The sequence below is a fragment of the Epinephelus lanceolatus genome, chromosome 18 (genome assembly GCF_041903045.1).
Source record: "Epinephelus lanceolatus isolate andai-2023 chromosome 18, ASM4190304v1, whole genome shotgun sequence".
Taxonomy (NCBI): Eukaryota; Metazoa; Chordata; class Actinopteri; order Perciformes; family Serranidae; genus Epinephelus; species Epinephelus lanceolatus.
This window is the reverse complement of record NC_135751.1, coordinates 35,932,740-35,953,686: the sequence shown is the minus strand read 5'-3', so window position 1 is coordinate 35,953,686 and position 20,947 is coordinate 35,932,740. Positions and strand designations below refer to the sequence as shown.

General features: G+C 39.4%; 2 protein-coding genes and 1 long non-coding RNA gene across 4 annotated transcripts; 2 read left to right on the top strand and 1 right to left on the bottom strand.

Annotated features, from left to right (window-relative positions):
- The first annotated feature begins 262 nt into the window (after positions 1–262).
- Positions 263–5,574, top strand: LOC144458586 (uncharacterized). Its single transcript, XR_013487971.1, has 3 exons — positions 263–431; positions 971–2,412; positions 5,354–5,574. It is a non-coding gene; the product is annotated as an uncharacterized LOC144458586 (long non-coding RNA).
- pick1 (protein interacting with prkca 1) lies at positions 3,204–14,628 on the bottom strand. The gene is made up of 13 exons (XM_033645427.2): positions 14,469–14,628; positions 13,854–13,927; positions 12,216–12,327; positions 11,956–12,084; positions 11,034–11,100; positions 10,792–10,881; positions 8,228–8,281; positions 7,855–7,917; positions 7,556–7,689; positions 6,404–6,496; positions 6,240–6,290; positions 5,971–6,115; positions 3,204–5,509 (listed from the first exon to the last, which is right to left on the bottom strand). The coding sequence occupies exons 2-13, from the start codon at positions 13,892–13,894 to the stop codon at positions 5,247–5,249; spliced, it is 1,242 nt and encodes a 413-aa protein (XP_033501318.1). The 5' UTR covers positions 13,895–13,927; positions 14,469–14,628; the 3' UTR covers positions 3,204–5,246.
- Positions 11,974–17,913, top strand: LOC117268760 (galectin-2-like). 2 transcript variants are annotated; one of them, XM_033645428.2, is made up of 5 exons: positions 11,974–12,114; positions 16,851–16,938; positions 17,097–17,176; positions 17,322–17,493; positions 17,590–17,913. In XM_033645428.2, the coding sequence occupies exons 2-5, from the start codon at positions 16,930–16,932 to the stop codon at positions 17,734–17,736; spliced, it is 408 nt and encodes a 135-aa protein (XP_033501319.1). In that variant the 5' UTR covers positions 11,974–12,114; positions 16,851–16,929; the 3' UTR covers positions 17,737–17,913. The 2 variants fall into 2 exon arrangements, with proteins under 2 accessions (XP_033501319.1, XP_033501320.1); XM_033645429.2 differs by lacking the exon at positions 11,974–12,114 and adding an exon at positions 14,075–14,212.
- Positions 17,914–20,947: the final 3,034 nt, after the last annotated feature.

Sequence of the window (20,947 nt, the reverse complement as noted above, 5' to 3'; positions counted from 1 at the left end):
ATCCATAATCTGTGCAGTTATAACTTTACGCACATTGCACAGAAACAACAGCAGAGCTCTCCGGGTTGATCTCCTGTCTCTGGCGAACTCAGTGAGTTGTGTTTGTTTTATATCCAAGATAATGGCTATAAAAGCAAGAGGGTCAAAGGTCAGGATGTGATGTTATGAGAAAAGTAGTGTTGGAGCCATATGTTTGATTTGTGTGAAATGTAATATCCCACCCTGCCACTAGGTGGCGTACATCACAGGCTGAGGCAGGCCATGGTATTTAGGTTCCTCCCAGTAAGCACAGGTGTCGCTGATGTAAGGAGACAAACAGCTTTCGACTGTGCTCGGAGTAAAGTGTGGATACATCTGACTGTGGATCTTCTGCTGGGAGACCAAGCATCAGAGATCGGGACGCCAGACCACCTATGCCGGCCAACGTTTGGGTATGTTCAGCGCTGACACAACGGAAGTGGCCATTGTAATGCCCTATTAAATCAACACACAAAGCATTGATGGAAAAGATAGTCAATTTACTAAAGGAAAGAAACACTAAACTACCCAAATTGTCTAAGTTAAGATAAACTATTGTTGACTTGAGTGATGGTGACTATGTGAATGAGGTGAAATGTACATTTGACAAATATCAGGTTTTGTGTGGTGAAGCAAAACAAATGCACTTGACACTACTGGGGTTATTACCTGCAGATGGAGCAGAAAAAACAAGTGTGGTACAAAGCAAAAATGTTAAATGTCAGTGATTTTACTGCTGTGGTGAGTAAGTGGTTGTCTAAAACTCAAAGTTGCCCTGCTGCTGCTAATGGTGACAATGATACAGAGGAGGTTTGTATGGCATGTTTAGCTCTTCCAAGTATCGTAGATCCTCCATAGCATTGGAAACTTCACATAGGAGGAATACATAGGCTTGGAGTCCTTTAATGTCCTCAGACTTGATAACGGGCCATCCTATTATTCTTCCATACAGGCAGTTGGTAACCTTTAATCCATTTCCAAAATGTTCCTCGAGCAACTGTTTGGCAACAGTGCAACCTCCCTCTGGAGCCATATGAAGGCAGCTGCGAACCAGATCCCTTGGCAGAGAGGGTTGTTCCCGATCTCCCTCCATTCACCAAAGTTGGGGTAGATTATTTTGGTCCAGTTGATGTCAAAAGAGGACGCAACATTGTCAAACGATATGGAGTAATATTCACTTGCATGGCAAGTTGGGTAGTTCACCTGGAAGTGGCTTACTCTCTTGACACAAACTCATGCATTAACCCTTTGCAGCGTTTCATCTGTCAGAGAGGACAAGTTAGCCACATGAGATCAGACAACAGTACCAACTTTGTGGGGGGCTGAAAGAGAGCTAAGACAAGCCTTAGCCTCTTTAAATCAGAACCACATTGAAAGAGTACTGTCACAAAAAGGAATCAAGTGGATCACATCACGGTGGCATTTGGGAGCGCATCATACGGATGACCAGGAAGGTTTTAAGTTCTGTCCTCTGTCAGCAAAGTGTGGACGATGAAGGGTTTCAAACATTACTCTGTGAAGTTGAAGCCATACTGAAAGATCGCCCTATAACCAGACTGTCTGAAGATCCAAACAACCTCGAAGCATTGACCCCAAATCACTTGCTTCTTATGAAAGGAAGCCCAGCTATGCCACCAAGACTATTTGAAAAAAGGGGTCTATATGCAAAGACAAGGTGGAAACAAGTTCAATATAATTCCAATCTCTTCTGGAAAAGATGGGTTCATGAGTACTTACCATTATTGCAAGAACGTCAAAGATGGACGAAGGCAAGGAGAAACTCCATGCCTGGAGACGTCGTCATAGTTGTGGATTCTACAGCACCACGTGGATCATGGATTCTTGGAAAAATACTATTGATAAGAAGGGTCTGGTACATTCAGTTCGTCTTCAAACAAACACCAATATAATAAAAAGACCTGTGACTAAAATATGACTTTTGTGTGACATAAGGATTGATATCAAAATGTGTTGATGATAAATTCAGGAATAAGAATTCCTGCATGAGTTATTTGTGTTTTGTTTGTTATGCCTCTCTGTGCACCGCCTTCGTGTGTGTTCACGTGCTTTCGCTGGTCTCGCGCGCAAGCTGCACACGTGAGCGCGGTGCACAGAGAGGCAGTCAGAGCTACAGGCTACAGTGAGGCTAAAAACAGAGTTCAAATGACGTTCTTCCAAACAACTTTTTATGTCGGGCTTCAGGACACTTGGATCACTACGGACGAGCAGTATGGAGATATTTTGTGGTTTCAATTCATGTGTTTTTGGACGTTTTAATCTGGGGTGCCGTCAGCCTGCATTAGGTGGAGTTTTGTTGCTACCTACTCTCCCCTTGGATCTCCAGAAGGGATGTGAGGACTCTAAAACTTCACCTGAGCTTCCTTTGGCATATGGGTGAGTAGATAATGGCTGAATTTTCATTTTTGGGTGCACTATCCCTTTAAGTTCCTCCCAGTAAGCACAGGTGTTGCTGATGTAAGGAGGCAAACATTTTTCGACTGTGCTGAGTAAAGAGTACATGGCTGTTATTTATTTGAAGTTTGTGTTTAAGTTATTGGAAGTTCTACGAACATTATGGACACTTGTGAGCAACTAAACGAATGATGATTGACAGCATTCGTAAAGATTGGGAGTAATTCTCTGAGTACACAACCAAAAAATTCAGCCAATTAGCAACCAGTAACAGCTAAAAGTATAGGATAGCCACTACAAGTAGTATGTCCTGATTGTGTGCACACTGCATGCAAACTTTTTTTAAAGTACTTTCTAAAAGCAAAAAGTATGTGATGTGGAACACACCTTTAGTCACTCATACTCACAAATAAAATGTTTTCGACAAACTTGACATGTTTGCAAGTCACTTGTGGTCCATTCAGAATGGAGCTGTGACCCACTGACCCACCAGTTGGGAGCCGCTGATCTAGAGCATCTTTCCCATTTCATTGTCTATGGAGCAGCTCCAGACCTTATACACTATGACATCACAAAGTTGAGTTTTTATTTTTAGACTGTCGTGGTCCACAGAAATAACGTATGACTTTTGGGAACTGCCGTAGTTCCCCTTTAAGGTTCATATGATACATTTAAGTCCAAATGAATCTATTTCCCACCAGGTGTTTGGGAACTGAGCAGTGAAAGACAACACACAGTAGATCCTATGGTTATTCAGAAAAAAAACAACAATACACAAATAAAATGTTTTTTTAATTCAACACCGTGCACTCATTGCTGGCTGCTGGACAGGGTTATCTGGTGTGATGTTGCCCCCAAGTGTTTGACAGCGGTAAATCTTAAAAAAAAAAAAAACAAACAAAAAAAAAACAGAGGTGTAGAATTATATCCACTAAAATATAGAATCAATTTCTCTCATCAAATCTTCTGAATATACCTTCACAAATAGAATAAAGTGGAAATGACAAGAAAGTTATTACACCCTTTCCCTTTGTATATATTTATTTATATGAACTGTATGTTTGCATTTTTTAAAATTCAATTTCCACAGTAGTAAAGCTCAGTGTTCACTGCAGGGTGCTGCTGGAATGTAAAAACATGTCACTGTGGGCATGTATGAGTAGCTGAAACAGACTGTATGACATTAAAAAAAAAAAAAAAGACTTTGGTTGTGAAGCTTTTCAGACTGTGACAGATGCAGTCTCTCCTTTGTCAATCAACTCAAAATGTGCTCAGAAGGAGGAGGAAAAAAACAAAGGAATGTAACAGCTGCACGTAACAAACTCTTCATGTAGGAGCAGAATTATTTCTGCGTCAGTCCTCATCTTCATCTTTAGTGGCATCTGCCATTTGTTTGTTAAGCTAAGAAGAAAAGTCATTTTAAAAGGAACAGTGTGTAGGATTTAGAGGGATCTAGCAGGGAGGAGTACAGATTACAACCAGCTGAAACTTCTCCCGGTTAGAATTCCTTCAGTGTTAATTGTTCTGGAGGTTTTTACCGGGAACCGAATTATCCACAGAGGTCTCATGTTCAACAAAACAAATGGACCTGTTGATTTAAACCAGTGAAAACACTGATAAAAGCACCTTCATATTACAAATCATTGTTTCTCTATGCTGCTGGTCACAACGCAGACCAGCACCTGCTAATGTGTACACAACTTTTTTCTCTGATAACTTAAGATCTAGATGTTCAGGAGGTTTTTTACCAGGAGTTGAATTATCCACAGAGGTCTCTTCCTCTCCCAAAAAAAAAACCCAAACTAGGCGATTTAAACCGGCAAAACCACTTAATAAAGGAGTTTCAGGTTAAAAGAAATAAGTGTGTTTCTGCTCTTGTCATGAAGGAGCTGCTTACTATGGTGGCCGATATAAAAACACGCATAACGTCTATCTGATGCCAGTGTTTGGTTTGTCCGTCCTGGGCTACTGTAGCAACAAAGCGATCTCTGTAGACGAGGACGTGCTTCCAGTGTAGATATAAACGGCTCATTCAGGTAACGAAAGCAAAGCAATTCTTATTTTAAGTGATCATACACTACTGAAAACATGCTTATTATATTGAATTCCATCTGTGCCAATACATCCCCCCTAAATCCTACACACTGGACCTTTAAATATCAACCACAGAATATCATTTTAGGGTAGCCAAATGAATCCAAAATATTACGTTTTTAGCAAAGAAAATTACAAAATAAAAATGTAAGTATAAAGATATAAGTTCAACAATCCACAATATGCACACTGACACGCAGCCCTGACCCATTTCACTTCATAAGGAACTAAGAAAGCACACCTCATATGCATATAAATCCTACTCTGTCACATTAAAACTCCTCCATAGCATTTAGATTTAAATAAAATTACCTTCTGTTAGTCGTGTCTCTCTCACAGTCATTAAGCAATGAGCTTACGTGTGGAGGACGGTCACATCAAGAAGCAGGAAGTCTTTTAGGCTGACAGTTGTTATTGTAAAGTAATCACAGAGCTGTTGAATTGAGAAGATCCCACAAAGAAAACACCACCAACAGACCTACGTACAGCGTTATATCATAGCAGCAATTTTCAGTAGTATTCACCTTTGTGACGATAGTGTTATCCATTTAAACTGCTATACTCCACTGCAAGGATCGCTGCTTGGTGAGTGCATTGACATTAGATGCAAGTGAAGAACAGTTATGTCAGAGGGGTGGACTTCATCTCCTCGAGAACACCAAACACACACACACACACACACACACACACACACACACACACACACACACATTCATTCACTCTCATTCGTCGTCGATTAGTTTCTCAGCGCCATTCTCTGCTTGTCTCCCTGCGCTGCTCCCTCCTTCCTCTCCGCCTCCTCCCTCTTCTTCTTCCTCCTCATCTCCAGTGTAGGAGAAGGACTGGCTGCCGTAGTTGATCATGGTGCGGGAGAGGTCCACTTCGATGGGGAAGACATCCGCCTCCTTCAGGACGGCATAGCACTCGTCGTAGTAATGTGACATGCCTGAGACGAAGCGCTGCAGCTGGAACACGATGTCTTGGACTGAAGGTGAAGAGGAGGGAAGAGAAAATAGTGGGGTATCTATGTTAATAAACTTTGTAGAACAAGAATGTGTATTTAACCTCTGTTGTTTATTTGTTTAGGCTGCACACACTCTTTTAGTCACTTTCACTTCCGGTAGATGTAACTGGCACAGGGGTGTGGTTTCACATTATTTTACCTGTCCAGTCATGCTAATTCACAGAGCTGATACCTGCGGTTGTTACACAGGCTAGTTAAGTCTTCTTCAAGTGGACATTTGTGCTGTTGTGCCGTTTGAGGAAAGTTCCCTCAAGACGTTCCCGTGATATCTTGTTAACAAGAATGGAACAGACGGACAGATGGATGGACAGACGTGAACAGACGCATGTGATGGATGTGATGACAGTGTCTTATTAGAGCCAGATTACACCTAACAGAGTGAGTACCTGGATAAAAATCGCTCAACTACAACAACAACTGACCATGTTTCTGATCCAGCAGCTCTATCTTCTCCAGAACGTCCTTCCTCATTTTGGCGAAACGGGCGCGAGCCTCCTGCCGACACCGCAGCACCAAACGGTACTCATAGTTACCAGTGCTGACACGGTACAGGGGTTCTCCCATGGCCTGTAGGAAGAGGAGAATTAATCACAGCTTCTGACAACATGAGCACCAGAATCCCCTGAGAGATGTAAAAGCAATGCACCTTTGCGGCTGGCAACCTGAAAAACTTGTGAAAATATCAACTCACAATACTGCTGTACTCTTCATCATCCATCTCCTTCACCTTCAGGCAGTACGACTGAAAGACACAAGGGATTCGTGCTGTTTCTCTGATGACTGATTTACAAGATTTACAAGTGATGCCACTGAGCTGCACGAAAAACCAAAAGGCACTGAGTGCTGCTGCCTTACCAAATATTCAAACTTGACATCAAGGTACTTGCGGATGGTGAGCTTTGTGTCTGGTATGGCCTTGTGAAGGTACGTGTTCAGATCGTGGAGCATCTGCATAGAACAGTGATTGTTGATTGGTGAGAAGTTTGATATGAAGTCAGACAGTCCATACAGTCATGTGATGAGATCCACACAACAGACGTACAACAGCACAGAGCAGTTTCAGATTTACTCCTGACATCTTAAAGGTGAGGTCGGTATTTTTTAACCTGGACCCTATTTTCACATGTGTTTGCATCGACGTGACTGATGGGAACAACAGTTTGTGAAACTGGTCCAGTATAGAGCGAAAGCGCTGCAGTTGTCAGAGGCGAAACAGGCTGCCAGGTAACCACTCATATTCACAGCATCAATGTACGGCCACTAAAAGTGTTTTTGCCACTGACATGTTCACATTATTATTTTAAGTGTGTGACAACATTGTGTTAAGGATCCCTACAGAGACGGACCTTTTTTGTTAAAGAGTAAGATCCTTTTTGTTTAACCCGAAATTGCCCTGAAATCCCTTTCACCAAACCCACCAGACTCCATTTAAATAAACAGGAATTTTATCCTTGTAAAACACACTTTCAGAAACAAAATAAAACTCACAAAAACCATCTTGGTTTCCAACAATCAGCAACTCTGGTTTGGATGATTAAAAAACCTTAATTCACCCAGTTAGATGTGAAAATATGCTGCCTCTATATATGCTAAAATCAGTCATTATTTAAATGGAGTCTGGCAGAACTTGCAATGATAGTTTCTGGTTGAACAAAACTGATCTTACTCTTTAACACAAAAGCCCATTTGTGTAGGGATCATTTCCATGATGCTGTCAGATGCGTAGAATAATAATCTGAGCCTGTCAGTGGCAAAAACAAACACTTTTAGCAGACGTATATTGACGGTGACGACGACAGAAGTTCCTATTAGTCACTTAAACACAAAAACATGGGAAAATAGCATCCAGGTTAAAAAATACCGAACTTACCCCTCAAACAAAAAACTGTGTGTTTTGTACTTCCATTCATGTTTGATAAAAAACATTTTAAAAAGATTCTCTTTAAGAGGTCTGAGTGTTGTCGAGTACAGTCAGTGCTTCAAATCCAAACTTTAATCTGTACTTACAGGTTTGATGGTCTTTAACAGCTGAATACCGTATTTCTCAATGCTGCGGTGAGCATCAGCAAACTTCACAAAGGCTTCGCTGGCAGCAGCCTGCGGCTCTCTCACCCCGATTACAGAAAAAACATCGCCAAACGCTGGAGGGGAAGATTTTCAAAAACCAATCAGATACATAGAGTTGAGATAAGACCCGTTAAGATGATCTTTCTTGTGTGCGTGTGTGTGTTTTGCTAGTCAATGTGACAGGTAAAAAATGCTGTTGAGTTTGTTTATGATTTCTGATTCTGATCACAGTAACTCACCTCTGTGAGTCTGAGAAAGCTCAAAGAAAGCTCTGAGCAGTCTCTTAGTGTGCTCCATCAGCCCTGCAAGCAAACAGAATAATGACACATTGGTTTGAACAAACAATAACAGGAGAAACTTTACAGTAACTCATCTTTAACATAGAGTATCTGATTAAAACAGCAGATTAACAGGTATCTCATTCAACACATTTAACTACATCAGAGATAATGTGCAGCCAGCGGGCCTGCAAGATGATTCAAGACCTGTTCAGTGTGATTTACTATGTGGCCACTTACTAAAGAAGTCAATAATGTGACATGAAATATTCATTTAAAAATGATTTTATTGCTTCTGCCAGAGTCTATGATCAGAAATTCAATTATTCCTTACCTTTGTAGAGCTCTGCTGTCTTCTCCAGCTCTTCCAGTCTTTTTACCAGCCCATCTGTAAAGTTAAAGGAATCCTCATGAGCAGAGCTTTAAATCTTCACTTCACTTTATTAATTTGTCCCTTGAAGGGTGATTTGGTTTTCAGCAGACAAATTCAACACATACATTCATTCAACAGTCACAGTTAGACATAAAACCTACAGGATGTGAGCAGTGAATTACATCAAATACACCAAGTGCACAGTTTACAATGCAAAGAAAGAAAGAATATAGACCACTGGTCAGCTTATATACAGTAGCCTACACAGTAAAGTGTGTAGCAGATAAATAAATAAATAAATAAATAAACAAACGGGTACAAAATAGTAGCAATGGAAGTTTTAAACCACAGTGCAGTTACCTCCTCCTCTCCGCAGCGTTTAGAGCCCGGATGGAGAGAGGCATAAAGGAAAATTTGTATCTGTTTTTAGTAGCTGGGGGTACATGCTACCCATAGAGAAGGCAAAGTTATATGTTAAATGTTTCGGACGAGGGCGCCATCTTGTGTTCACAGCGCTGGGTTATTGTGCCTGTTAGCTGGCTAGCCAAAAGTATTTGGGCAGAATAATCACGACAAACAACACAGATCCTTATGACGTGGCCTTGGGCTGGATGATATGGACAAAAATTCATACCTCGGTATTTACAGGCTGACTGGAGATACACGATATATATCCTGGTAGTTTCTACGAAATGGGCGACATGTTTTCAGTCGCAAGTCAAAGCCACATTTGAGATGTCACGAGCACTTTTATAGAAACAGACTGTGATCAAAATAAAATGCAAAGACAGGGATTTTTTTCCCTGTATGTTAACTGTTTTGCACATGGCACTGGAGCTACAGAGGCAGTGTCAGAAATTAGCAAGGGCCACGGGCCATTTGGCCCGCAATTTATCCAAGAATGCCCCCAAAAAGCCATGTTCCGGGGGCCAAAATTGCCACCAAGTTTTCAAAACAACTATATGTATTTATATTTTTATCAGTATTACAATCTGACATTAAAGTATAATTTTATTTTCATTAAATTAATTTACCGTCACGTCTACAACTCATTTTCCAGACATAATCAACGAGATTGCACTGATTACGTGAGAGTAATCTGACAGAGAAGGGGAGGGGGCTTTGATGTACCATAAATTTAAATTAACCATTTCTTGGGTGATCTGTGTCGACACAATGACAAATTAATAAAAAATTAAGGTAGAATGAATGTTCAATTTTAAATTAACTTACTTCCAGGATTGCATCTAAGGAATTTATAGTAATTTGGCCTTTTTAACAGTAAAAGTAACTGTAATGTGGTGAAACATTAGTACTGCTATCAGTAGATTAATGGTTAAATCATCACATTTGAACTGGTTGAATTATAGGAAATCTGAGTGATATTTTGCAACCATAACTTTATGTAACCCATTATTTATTTCATTTATAGTGGTTTCCACTGAAGAGTGAAGACACTATCTTAGTTGGTTTTGCTTTTCATGTGCTTATTGTTAGAACATAATTACAATTTTTTGATGGCCCCCAAACATTTTGAAAATGCCCCCATTTTTTAGACCGTGGGGGCCAAAATTGCCCCCAAAATATTTTGTTAATTTCATACCCTGTACAGAGGTTTAAAGGTTTGCAGCACAGGACACAAAACTATAACATGAGTATAAAACTATCAAGTAGGCCTACAGCTATTGTAGTTTGGAACAATTAAAAATCTTTGTGGGCGGATTTTAAAAGTCATTTATCATGGCCTTTCAGATGAATCTAGTGCTGGAAAATGATTTCAATCTTTTTATTTATTTATTCTATTAATCTTATTTATGCACAGACCACCAACAGAGAGGCCGAGGGAGGAAAGGAGACTCTTTGTCCGCGTTATATACGTCTTGTATATGAAATGTCTGTGTTGTCACCTGCATCCAGGCGTTGTCTCAATGTAGCAAAATAGACTACAACTACCCAAGAAGAACGGCAACGCGCTCTGATCCACCTCACACACAAACTAGCAGCGCAGCACTGGATTGCACGTGTGCTGCGGTAACTTCATTCATCTCGATTAAGCGTAGCACGTGCAACATACAGACCGATGTCTCACTGTAGACTGAGTAGCAGACTCATTAAACAGAGGAGCAGCTCTGTGTCTCTGTGTGTTGATGGAGAACTTGTGAGTGATTGAGTGGGGCGGAGCTGTGCAGAGAGTGCAAGAGAGGAGAGATGCACACTGGTACCTGTTATGTAGCACAACTTGACCCTGTATCGATATAAACAATGTCTAAATTTCTTGCTTGAAGATATATCAATGTATTATACGTAGTCGTTATATCGCCAAGCCCTAACGTGGCCCAAGGCTGGATTACAGACCGCAATGCACTACTACTACTACTGCCTATTATTTTAAGTAACAGAGCACGCACCTCAAAGATGGCACCAGCATCTCAAACAGCGTGATGAACCTTCACATTATCTAGATAAATTCACTAATAAAATCAGGAAGCTCATAATAATAATAATAATAATAATAATAATCTCACCGTTACATAGAATAGCTCTGCTGAGTCCAAGAGCATCTGCTGTGCCTGAGCTCATATTCTCCACAAGCCGATGTTTGACTTTTTTCAGCACTGAAACACACAAAATACGTGTTAAATGCGCACACACACACAGCCGTGGATAAAATGTACAGTGATGAGGAAAGAATGCAACTCATAACACCACAATACATAATCCATAATGCAGTAGTATAACCAAACAATGACTCAAGTCAAGGAGATACCTATATCCAGAGACTTCCCCTGTTTGGGGTCTGCCTGCAGTTTGTTGTAGTGGATTACTGCTTCTCCCTGTGAAAACATCATCAAGAGATACACTGTTGAATCAACAACAAAAAATAAACGCTATATATTTAAACCTATCTTCCATTCATTTAATTTTATAAAATAAAAATACAATATGTTATAAAACTGATAATGTGCAAACTTTTCCAGCTTCATGTTGCCGACGGTACAATTCACATACACATTCATGTGCACTGAATGGCCACCAGCAAAACAATCTAATCCTTTAAATCCCACATTGCACCCCGTCTTTAATCCATCACGCAGGAAGTCAGGGAATTTTTTGGGTGCAAACAATGGAAGCCAAAAACAACACAGCCACTCTGCACTGGTGACGTTATGCCAAATGCTTTGGGGCTATTGTCCTGATCTTTTCAGCACAGCTGAACACCAGTGAAGTCTCTTTTCTCCACAGTCTGATGGTCGGTTTGAACACATTATACAATTAGTGAACTGTTGGACTATTCGGTGATAAATCTGCCACAGCCGGACACAAAAATGTGAGTAGTGTTTCCTTTTGAATGTTTCTATTCGTGTTATATGTGGTCAGTTTTGTTTTTGGATTTAGTAAAAGACACTGGTCATTAGTGGTGTGGAGTCTGGTTGGTGTAACTTTCAGTTGTCAGACCAAGAGGACAAACAACATTATCTGCATCTGGCAGACAGTTAGGTTTAATTTTCTAGCTTAGTCATCATGTACTTTAATCACTAACACAGAGGAGTGCATGGAATTTGTCCAAATCTAGAGTGTGTCCACAGAACTGTGGGAGAAGTAAATAATTAGCTATCTGAGTATATCCTTGTGTTGTTCAGGACTGTAAATGGCTCTAGACTGTGATTCCATTCCCAGTATTTGTGTACCTGTACAGCTTGAATCATCTTGGCCACCTCTACTTTGGTCTTTCCCTTCACTGGTTTCCCATTCACGCCTGTGATCTCATCACCTGCCGCCAGTGTCCCATCCAGAGCTGCTGGGGTGTTATCAAAGACCTGCGAGACAACGGAAACCACATTAAAAAGGTACCAGTGACTCAGATATCTGTTCTTACACTTTTATACTTGATAGAAATGTTCTGAGATAGATTCATAAACACAGTTATAATCAATTGTTCTGTACCAACCTGGACAATGTAGAGACAAGGACAGTACTGTGCCCCACCGCCGATGCTGATCCCAATAAGGTTATTAGCGTCTTTCTTCAGACACACAGTACCAGGAACAGTTGGTATCCCTCTGTTTATGGGGAGAAAACATGATGTATTGAGATCTGCAGCAATTTGTCGACCCTGTTTTTGGACAAATCTAAGAAGTTAAGTATATATTCAAGGTTATAAATGATTACGTCAATAATGTTATGAATACTGAGTTCATGTAAGTACTTACACTATTACAGGGTGTCAACAGGTATCAGACACTTCAATTTAATGCTTTTTAAGCACCTTTCAAGACAATTTAAAACTGATGTTTTGACAAATAAGATTTTTTTCATTCAAGGATTGCTGGTTAAATAATATGTGTTCCTATGCAGAGGCAGATTTTATATGGGATTATAGTTATTTGAGTTCATTTATTTTCTGAAGCTGCTTATCCCGTTAGAGGTCGTGGGGGGGCTGGAGCCTATCCCAGCTGACATTGGGTGAGAGGTAGGGTATACCCTGGACAGGTCACCAGACTATCACAGGGCTGACACATAGAGACAGACAACCATTCACACTCACATTCACACCTACAGACAATTTAGAGTCACCAATTAACCTGCATGTCTTTGGACTGTGGGAAGAAGCCAGAGTACCTAGAGAAACCCACGTACCACTGTGCCGCCGGTTATTTGAGTCATTTAAGTTAATTTACATTTTGCAAACAGGTAAATGCAAGTATGAAGTGCTTGTATTAGGTTCAGTGATAGGTTTCAAGATGACATCAGAAATGTGGACTTTCATGTAGACTCATTTCACCGGAAAGAAGTTAAAAGTAGAGTTGTAATGATACCGATACCAGTATTGGAAATGCCTCCGATACTGTCTAAAGTGTGGTATCGGGTATCGGCGAGTACAGCCTATGACCAATCTGATACCATGTAATGCCTCATGTCATTACGCATACGCACGCCACAGGCAAACAAAACGGAAACGGAGCAGAGTTTAAAAAGCATTCTACTATAGCCTTTAAAATGTCTTTTTTACGAAATTGTGTGGCTGCACTTTAACCTGTGTCTTGATCTGTGTCAACACTTACGGCATTCATTCTACTATTATGTATTTCTTTCTTAATATTTTACATAGAGTTTTAGGAGTTGAGACATACAACAATTCATATCCCATCCATTTTTATTTTATGCGCTGGTATCGGATCGGTACTTGTATTGGCAGATACCTAAGGTTCAGGGATCGGAATCGGTATCGGGAAGGAAAAAGTGGTATCCATACATCTCTAGTTAAAAGATGGATACGTGAAACTAGATCAAATGTTTGTGGCAATTAAGACCTCACAAATTCAGGTTTAAGACAATTTATTGACTTTTACGGTCTAATATTTATACAGCTAAATTTAAGACATTGTGAGACTTCTTAAGGACCTGCTGACACCCTGTATTAGCAACTGTTTTAAGGGTGTCGTGATATCATAGTCTCAACGTGGTTTGATCTGTCTGTATATGTGGTCCTGTGTATTAACATAAGATTTAACAATCCAGTATAATCACTGAAACACAAAACTGAATGGCACAGATCATAACAAGGGAAAACATAGTTATGGCTCACAGCTTGTCCTCCTCCAATTCGTAGTCCATGTCTGTGAACATTGTAGGACAGTGTCACTCCTGTCCCCGTGAGACCTGTGAGAGATTATAACAAAACCCATGAGGTTAAATATTGTTCGAGTCCACCTGGAGACTGTTAAAGATCAAGACAGAAATGTCAACATCAAGCAGCTCTTTCAGTATGAGCTACCAGTGAAGGAAAAGGGATTTAAAGTGAGCTCATTCTGGTGGGAAATACTGAATCTATTGGATGGAATCGTGCCCAAAATAAAGCAGGACAGTGACAAGCTCTGCAGCCTCGCTCAGTCAGTCAGTCAGAACAGAAGACGCTAGCTACTGCAGCAGATGGACAAACAGATGGTAACTTTCAGTGCATGCTAACGACCCGATGTTTGCTAGGTTAATTTTTCCAAATACGTGTACCAGCTAAAATAAATACATCGAGCTATGCGATTTAACCAACTGTTTTAATATTTCATTGTAGTGACGGAAGCCAACAGCAACAAAAATTGCTTGCTAACGCTTATTAGCTGCTAGCTACTGTACGTTAGGCTATTAGCAGGTGGAATAGCATGTTTAGCTTTTCAGAAACATCATCAGGCCGTAAACCATTTACCTTTATTAGACTTTGAAACAGCTCCTCATAAAAAATATTCCTTAGTGTGCATAAAAAGCAAAATGTGTTTAAAAAATCGCTCCGTTTAGTCGCAATTATCTTAATTTCTGGATCCACTGACAGCTCCTCTGTTTACTTTTCTACGTCACATCCGGAAAACAGCGGAAGTTGATGTAGGGAAATACAATTTTAAACGTTTTCTGGTGAACACTTTAAACGTAAGATTTCCACATTTCTCAGTGGTTTTGAAAACCGTATGTTTATGCCGACTGTTTGTATTAATGTACACTTCACTATCAATTTATATAAATTCCATTTAATGTTTTCGCAGAAAGTCTTCAAAGGGTTTTTGAATACTTTTACTGCCCTCCAGTGGCCAAAGGAAGAAACTGCAACATTTTAAACGTATTCTATCTATCTATCTATCTATCTATCTATCTATCTACACAGACATCTACAGCTAGGTTTAAACAGTAATACCACAATACAGCTCCCTGAAATAACAATGAATACGGTCATATTTAAAGAGATTAAATATTGTGCAAAATATTGTCATCCAGCAGCTTCAGTACAAAAGAATCTGTATCAGACTTCTATCTTAAAACAATAGGGGTAGAACCCTGCTGCTGAGGCACTGACAAAACTATAGACTGTAAATGGTTTGTAAGGCAGGGGATGACTTAACCTGCTTCTTCAATAGCTTCCGCTGTAGTGGGAAATTATGAAAGAGATGCATATGTAATAAAAGTGAGTTGTAGACTGACTGAATGTGGAAAAACTTCATCATGTGTTTTGTAAATGGATTGACGTTTTCAGAATCTTTACACTGAAAAAGGGAAACATTTATAGAGGTTGTTATTTATAGGTTATTATGTAATGGTTTTACTGGTCCGGCTGACTGGAGATAAAACTGGGCTGTATGTGACACCCCTGGACAAAAGTAAAGCACCACATTCAGTCACAGATGCTCCGACAAAGGTTTCATAAAACAGCACAGCCCTCTAAGCTTTAGAGTTCTTTGAATATTTAATTGCATCCATATATTTTTTAGTTCATTTTTGAATATAGACAGACCAGTTTAGAACCACTGAATATGCATTTGTGGATGTGGTATTTAGCAAGTCAAAAATATTATAAAGCATTTTCGTTCATCTTACATCTTAAAATTAAACACAACAAAGAAAACATCCTTAAAGCAAAAAGAAAATTCTGCAATGAAAGGCGTCTTTGGATGTCTGACAAAAAGTTCTCTGTATGAGGATAATTCCAAAAACAAATGTGAACCAGTTCCAACTGATATTTTACAAAATGAGCAGCCAGACTCAATGTCATGTTTATATCTTTTAAGGAAAGATTTTGCCGAGTACAACATGTAAAAATAAATAAATAAAAATAAGAAAATACTTGAGTGGCAAGGCCCACACTTTTCTCCAAGGCACAGTCTCTAGTATACCTTTCCGAAATGGGATTATGTGTGAATTGTGACAGTGTGTTTTTGGAATAAGGCTCTAATTGTTCTGTTATTATTCTGATGCTCTGTTGAAAAACCACCTTCCAAAGTATTAAATGAATTGACAGTGTGAGAAAGAAGCCATTTCTTAACACAAATTTAACTTTATTTACAAGTATGCATGTTCCAGATTTTCAATATAAAAGTTGTAGAAAATATATTTCACAATATAAAAATGTAAAAAAATAAATTCAGTTGCACAACAAATAAATAAAATGTAGTGAAAAGAAATAAAGAAATATAACAAAAACCCTGCGAAACAAATGGAGTAAACCTGAAATGTCTAAATAATCTAATAGCTTTTGCCAATTTATTATAATTTTTGGGTGTTACATTTTTTAATAGTAGTCAAGTACATTTAAAAACATTTAAAATAAAAAAGGACGGTCGTGTTTTAAGCCAAATCATTTTATAGATATAATATTTTGCTAGAAATAATAATCAAGTTAATTATTTTCTTAAACCAAGATACTGGGATTTTTAAAAACGAGTAATGAGCCTATGTTTGTTTTTCTTAGTGTGATATGTTTTAAAATTTGTTGAAAGGTTTTTCTGTGAAAAAAAAAAAGACGTGGCATGAGAGGAAACAAATCTTTACATAGCTCTTGAGTAGTTTCTTTAAACACTCAACATGGCACTGTGGCAGCTGTTACTCACAACATGATCTTTGATTAAGGAGGCAATTAATCCGACTACAACCAATCCAGCAATGATTAAATGACACAGTCCCTTTGCATTGAATTGGCCTCTTGATTGTCATAATGATGAATGGGCCCCATTGTAACAGTTAAAAATCCTTTCACTGAATCCTTTGTGCTACATGTTATAAATCAGGTGAAACTTCACAGTCATGCTTACTTGTTCTCTTCCAGGGCAGAAGATTGTTCCTCTGTGCCATCATCCTCAATCTTGCATTAGCTCCAGGACTGTTTGCCAACTCCAGCACCCAAAATGAGCATGGTAAGTTCAACTGCTTCGGCTTTTATTTCACTGTATGTGAACAGATTATCAATTTGCACCCTTTAATTTGTTAATTAAAAAAATCAGTGACTAACAATAACCTTTCATTTTCTAATTGTATTGCTTGAAACCCTGAACGGCACAACTCTGGATCTCAGCAACTTGAATTGAAGAATGTGCATCTGAGAACTGGAGATCAGCTGAAAATTAAGGGCATAATTCTGCATGATGCTGATAGGTGAGTGAAACAAACACAGTAACTGAATCAATGGTAATATTCATGTGAAAATGTGACTCTTTAGTAAATGGCCTGGTGATTATATGTTTGATATTGATCCTGTGTGGCGTTCTGAAGACTATTTTATAATCTCTGATCCACTCAGATTCCAGATTGACCTCGGCTGTGATGCAGACGACCTGGCACTGCATTTTAACCCTCGTTTCCATGATGACACTGATGGAGCGGTTGTAGTTTGCAACTCAAAGGCTGCTGGTTGCTGGGGCGATGAGAAACGGGAAATACACAACCCCTTAAAAAGGGGCGAGGACGTCAAGGTGAGGAAGTGAATTGTGTTTGTGGTGTGGGATTTGTTGGAGGTTTTAAGATCTCTGTCTCAAACAGAACATTTCTAAATGTCTTTCCTGTTTTAGATTGTGCTGAAGCTGGCTGGAGACGTGTTTGAAGTGGAGCTTCCTGACGGACAGGAAATCCAGTTTCCCAACCGTGAAAACATGGACGTGATCAGCTACATCAGAATCACAGGGGACCTCCAACTGACTTCCTTTAAGATCTGCTAAGAGACACAAACATGCCACGTTTATCAGTTCGGTTAAAGACAAGACTTTGAGACTTGGTCAGTAATTGTAAGAAATATGAATCACTGAGAGATGTAGATTTGCAGTCAGTTGGAAATGTATCTTCATTTAAAAATGTCCTGTTGTGCATGAGAATATAAAATGTTTGAATTCAAGTGAGTGATCTGGTTTTGTCGTCTTTATTCCCCACAAACAGTAACATTAACTTACACACAGTATCAGTGTAGTTATGAGAGAGCAACAGTCCAATTCAGACAACATATTACATGCAAAAATACCAACAGCCTGCTGAGATTCCACTGCAGAGTTACATAGGCAAATGTATTGTAGCCATAATGTGTAAACGGGTATTATGACACCTTGATTAGATATTATCTGTGATTGTGAATGACTAGGAAGAAAGAAAAGGTTGGGAACAAAAGTGAGACATGGTGTGGCAAAGTAGAAAGTAATAATAATGCTAATAATAGTAATAAACTTTATTTATATTGCACCTTTTATACAAGAAATGCAGCATAACGTGCTTTACAATAAGAATGGACCAGAGTTGCCTTTTTTCACCAAAGAGACATAACTATATGGGACCTATCCTTTCATTTAAGGATACTGAGATCCTTATTCATGCTTCTGTTACATCATGGCTAGATTACTGCAATGCCCTTCTGTCAGGTTTGCCAAAGAGGAGTTTTCGGGGTCTTCAGATGGTACAGAACGCAGCAGCTTGTGTTCTGACAGGGGCATATTACTCTCATGTTGGCCTCTCTCCACTGGCTTCCGGCAGAGGTTAGAGCAGACTGTTGCTTACATATAAAATTGTGAATGGCATACACGCCCACACGTGACCTGCCCTCCCAGGGGACCCATCTTCTGAGTGTCCCCAAGGTCCGCATGAAGACCGTCGTTGAGGGTGCTTTTTCATTTCATGCGCCAACCTTGTGGAACAATCTACCTAGACAGGCAAGGCAATTCAATATAAAAGGACATTTAAAACAGTTTGAAACATGGATTAACTGAGTCATAAAATCATCCACTTGTAAAACTATAAATCATAAAATAAAGTATGATTTTAAAAGAGATGCAGCAGACTGAAGCGTAAAAAGAAAGAGGTTCAAACCTGTATCAAAAAAGTCAGAGTGAGTTAAAGATTAAAGGGAACAGATACATTTTTAGCTTTCTTTTAAAAATATTTAGCAAGCTAGCTGCCCTGATATCTGTTCCTGCTGTTTCTGGGAACCTCCAATAAACCAGCAGCAGATGATCACAGTGTTCTTGGAGGCAAATAGTTAATAAGGGAGTTAGCGATGTAGCTCAGTCCCAGTCCTTGTACGGCTTTGTATATTTTATATATAAGGAGAAGGAGCTTAAAATCAATTGTTAATGTAACAGGAAGTCAGTGCAGAGCAGCTCAGACTAGCCTGATGTGCTCTCTCCTCTTGGTTCTGGTTAATAGCCGAGCTGCAGAGTTTTGAACGAGCTGAAGTTTCTCAGTGGTGTTTTGTGGAAGGCCAGTGAAAAGTGTGTCACTGTAGTCGAGTCGGCTTGACATAAAGGCATGAATCAATTTCTCTGTGTCTTTTTTATTTAGAAATGGTCGTACCATAGCTGTTTCTGAGGTGGCAGGATGATGTTTTGGTCACCTTGTTAATGTGGAAGTTGAAGCTTGGATCTGAATCAAGGATTCATTGTTTCAGGGCTCTATTTTCACAGGTTTTAAAACAGAGCTTCTAACACAGAGATAGCGTTTACAACACTTACATGATTTTAGCAGGAACTTATGCAAAGTTTATTTGCAGTGACAGTGTTGCTATTTTTACACTCTGATTCCATCACTGCAGCTCAAAATAACATGAGACACCTGTGACATGAGAACTGGGGAAAAAATATATTATTTTATTAGAAATGAAACTGGTCAAACCACATAATGAAAATATATCCTGGGTATGTTGATCTGGCTTCGTAGTACAAGCCTCTGGTGCCATTCAAACTTAATCAGGCCCCCTTTAGTCCTTAACCTGGACTCTGGAACAAACAAAAGACCTCTGCCCAACAATGGTTAATCTTAATGATATTGAATATTGAATATTGGTTTGTTTAGATTCAGTGTAAATACTAAAATTCTAGGTGGCAATCAAAGTGTTGTAAATTTTAACAATTAAAGAAAATGTCTTCCAACTCCCAACTTTTACTGATTCTGAATGAAGTGTGCGCTCTGTGGTGTAATTAGGAGATGCACATGTGGCACTCTGGACATTTTTGTGATTCAGACTATGCCCAGAATTACTGTTGTATCAGTCTGTGTTATTATCTTGGTCCTCTGACTGTTATTGTGTCAAAAAGTGTCTGTGTGATTTTTGCTAAAAAGCCGACAAAGATTGATCATTCTGGTGTGTTTCTGGGAGGGGAGGAGCTCGCTTTGGTGAACGAGTTCAGGTACCTGGGGGTCATCCTGGACTCGACACTCTCATTCAAGAAACACATCAAAAAAGTGTCTAACTCTGTCAAATACAACCTGGCTAATTTCAGACAGATCAGGAATCCTCTAACTACCAGTGCAGTTTTGATGATTTTACATTGTATGATCCTCTCACATATAGACTACTGCTTAACGAACTGGTCTCTGGCATGTACAACAGCACTTAAACCAAAAGAATCTCTCTAAAAGAAAGCCCTAAAGACTCTGTATAAAAACCCCTTCTCCTTCCATATCTGCAAGACCCGCAAAAATCACAATTTTTTAAGTTTCCATAATTTTAAAACCTTTAGATTTGCCTGCTTTGTGTATAAAAGTCTCCATGGTCTTGCTCCACCGCCGCTGAACTGATTTATTAGGAAAAGGACTGTGGGAGGTATGAGCACCAGGACTTGTGTTAGAGGAGACTGTGAGATTCCCCACAGGTGCATTAGGTTTGGGAGAAATGTGTTGTCTGTTATGGGGGGGAACATCTGGAACAGTCTTCCTTCCACAATAAGGGAATGCCCCACATACTCTTATTTTAGAGGACATTTTAAACAATGGCTCAGATCAAATCAAAAGTGCGACCACTAATTGGAGTCTACTTGAACATTGTTTTCTATTATTTGTTTTATCCTGTCTGGGTCTGGTATCCTTCTGTTTGTATAATGAATTGTCTTGTGTTTGTTGTCTCCTCTATTTGTATTTTATTTATTTATCCACTGTCTCCTCCATTTGTAT

What these genes read in the sequence shown, in the direction of transcription:
- LOC117268760 (XM_033645428.2), top strand. An exon ending in ATTCTGCATGATGCTGATAG is followed by an intron (nt 17,177 to 17,321) that starts GTGAGTGAAACA and finishes TGATCCACTCAG; the next exon opens with ATTCCAGATTGACCTCGGCT. An exon ending in AAAGGGGCGAGGACGTCAAG is followed by an intron (nt 17,494 to 17,589) that starts GTGAGGAAGTGA and finishes TTCCTGTTTTAG; the next exon opens with ATTGTGCTGAAGCTGGCTGG.
- pick1 (XM_033645427.2), bottom strand. Translation starts at nt 13,894, where the DNA reads ATGTTCACAGACATGGACTACGAATTGGAGGAGGACAAGCT. An exon ending in CTTGTCTCTACATTGTCCAG is followed by an intron (nt 12,085 to 12,215) that starts GTTGGTACAGAA and finishes GTTGTCTCGCAG; the next exon opens with GTCTTTGATAACACCCCAGC. An exon ending in ATGAAGAGTACAGCAGTATT is followed by an intron (nt 6,116 to 6,239) that starts GTGAGTTGATAT and finishes CTCTTCCTACAG; the next exon opens with GCCATGGGAGAACCCCTGTA.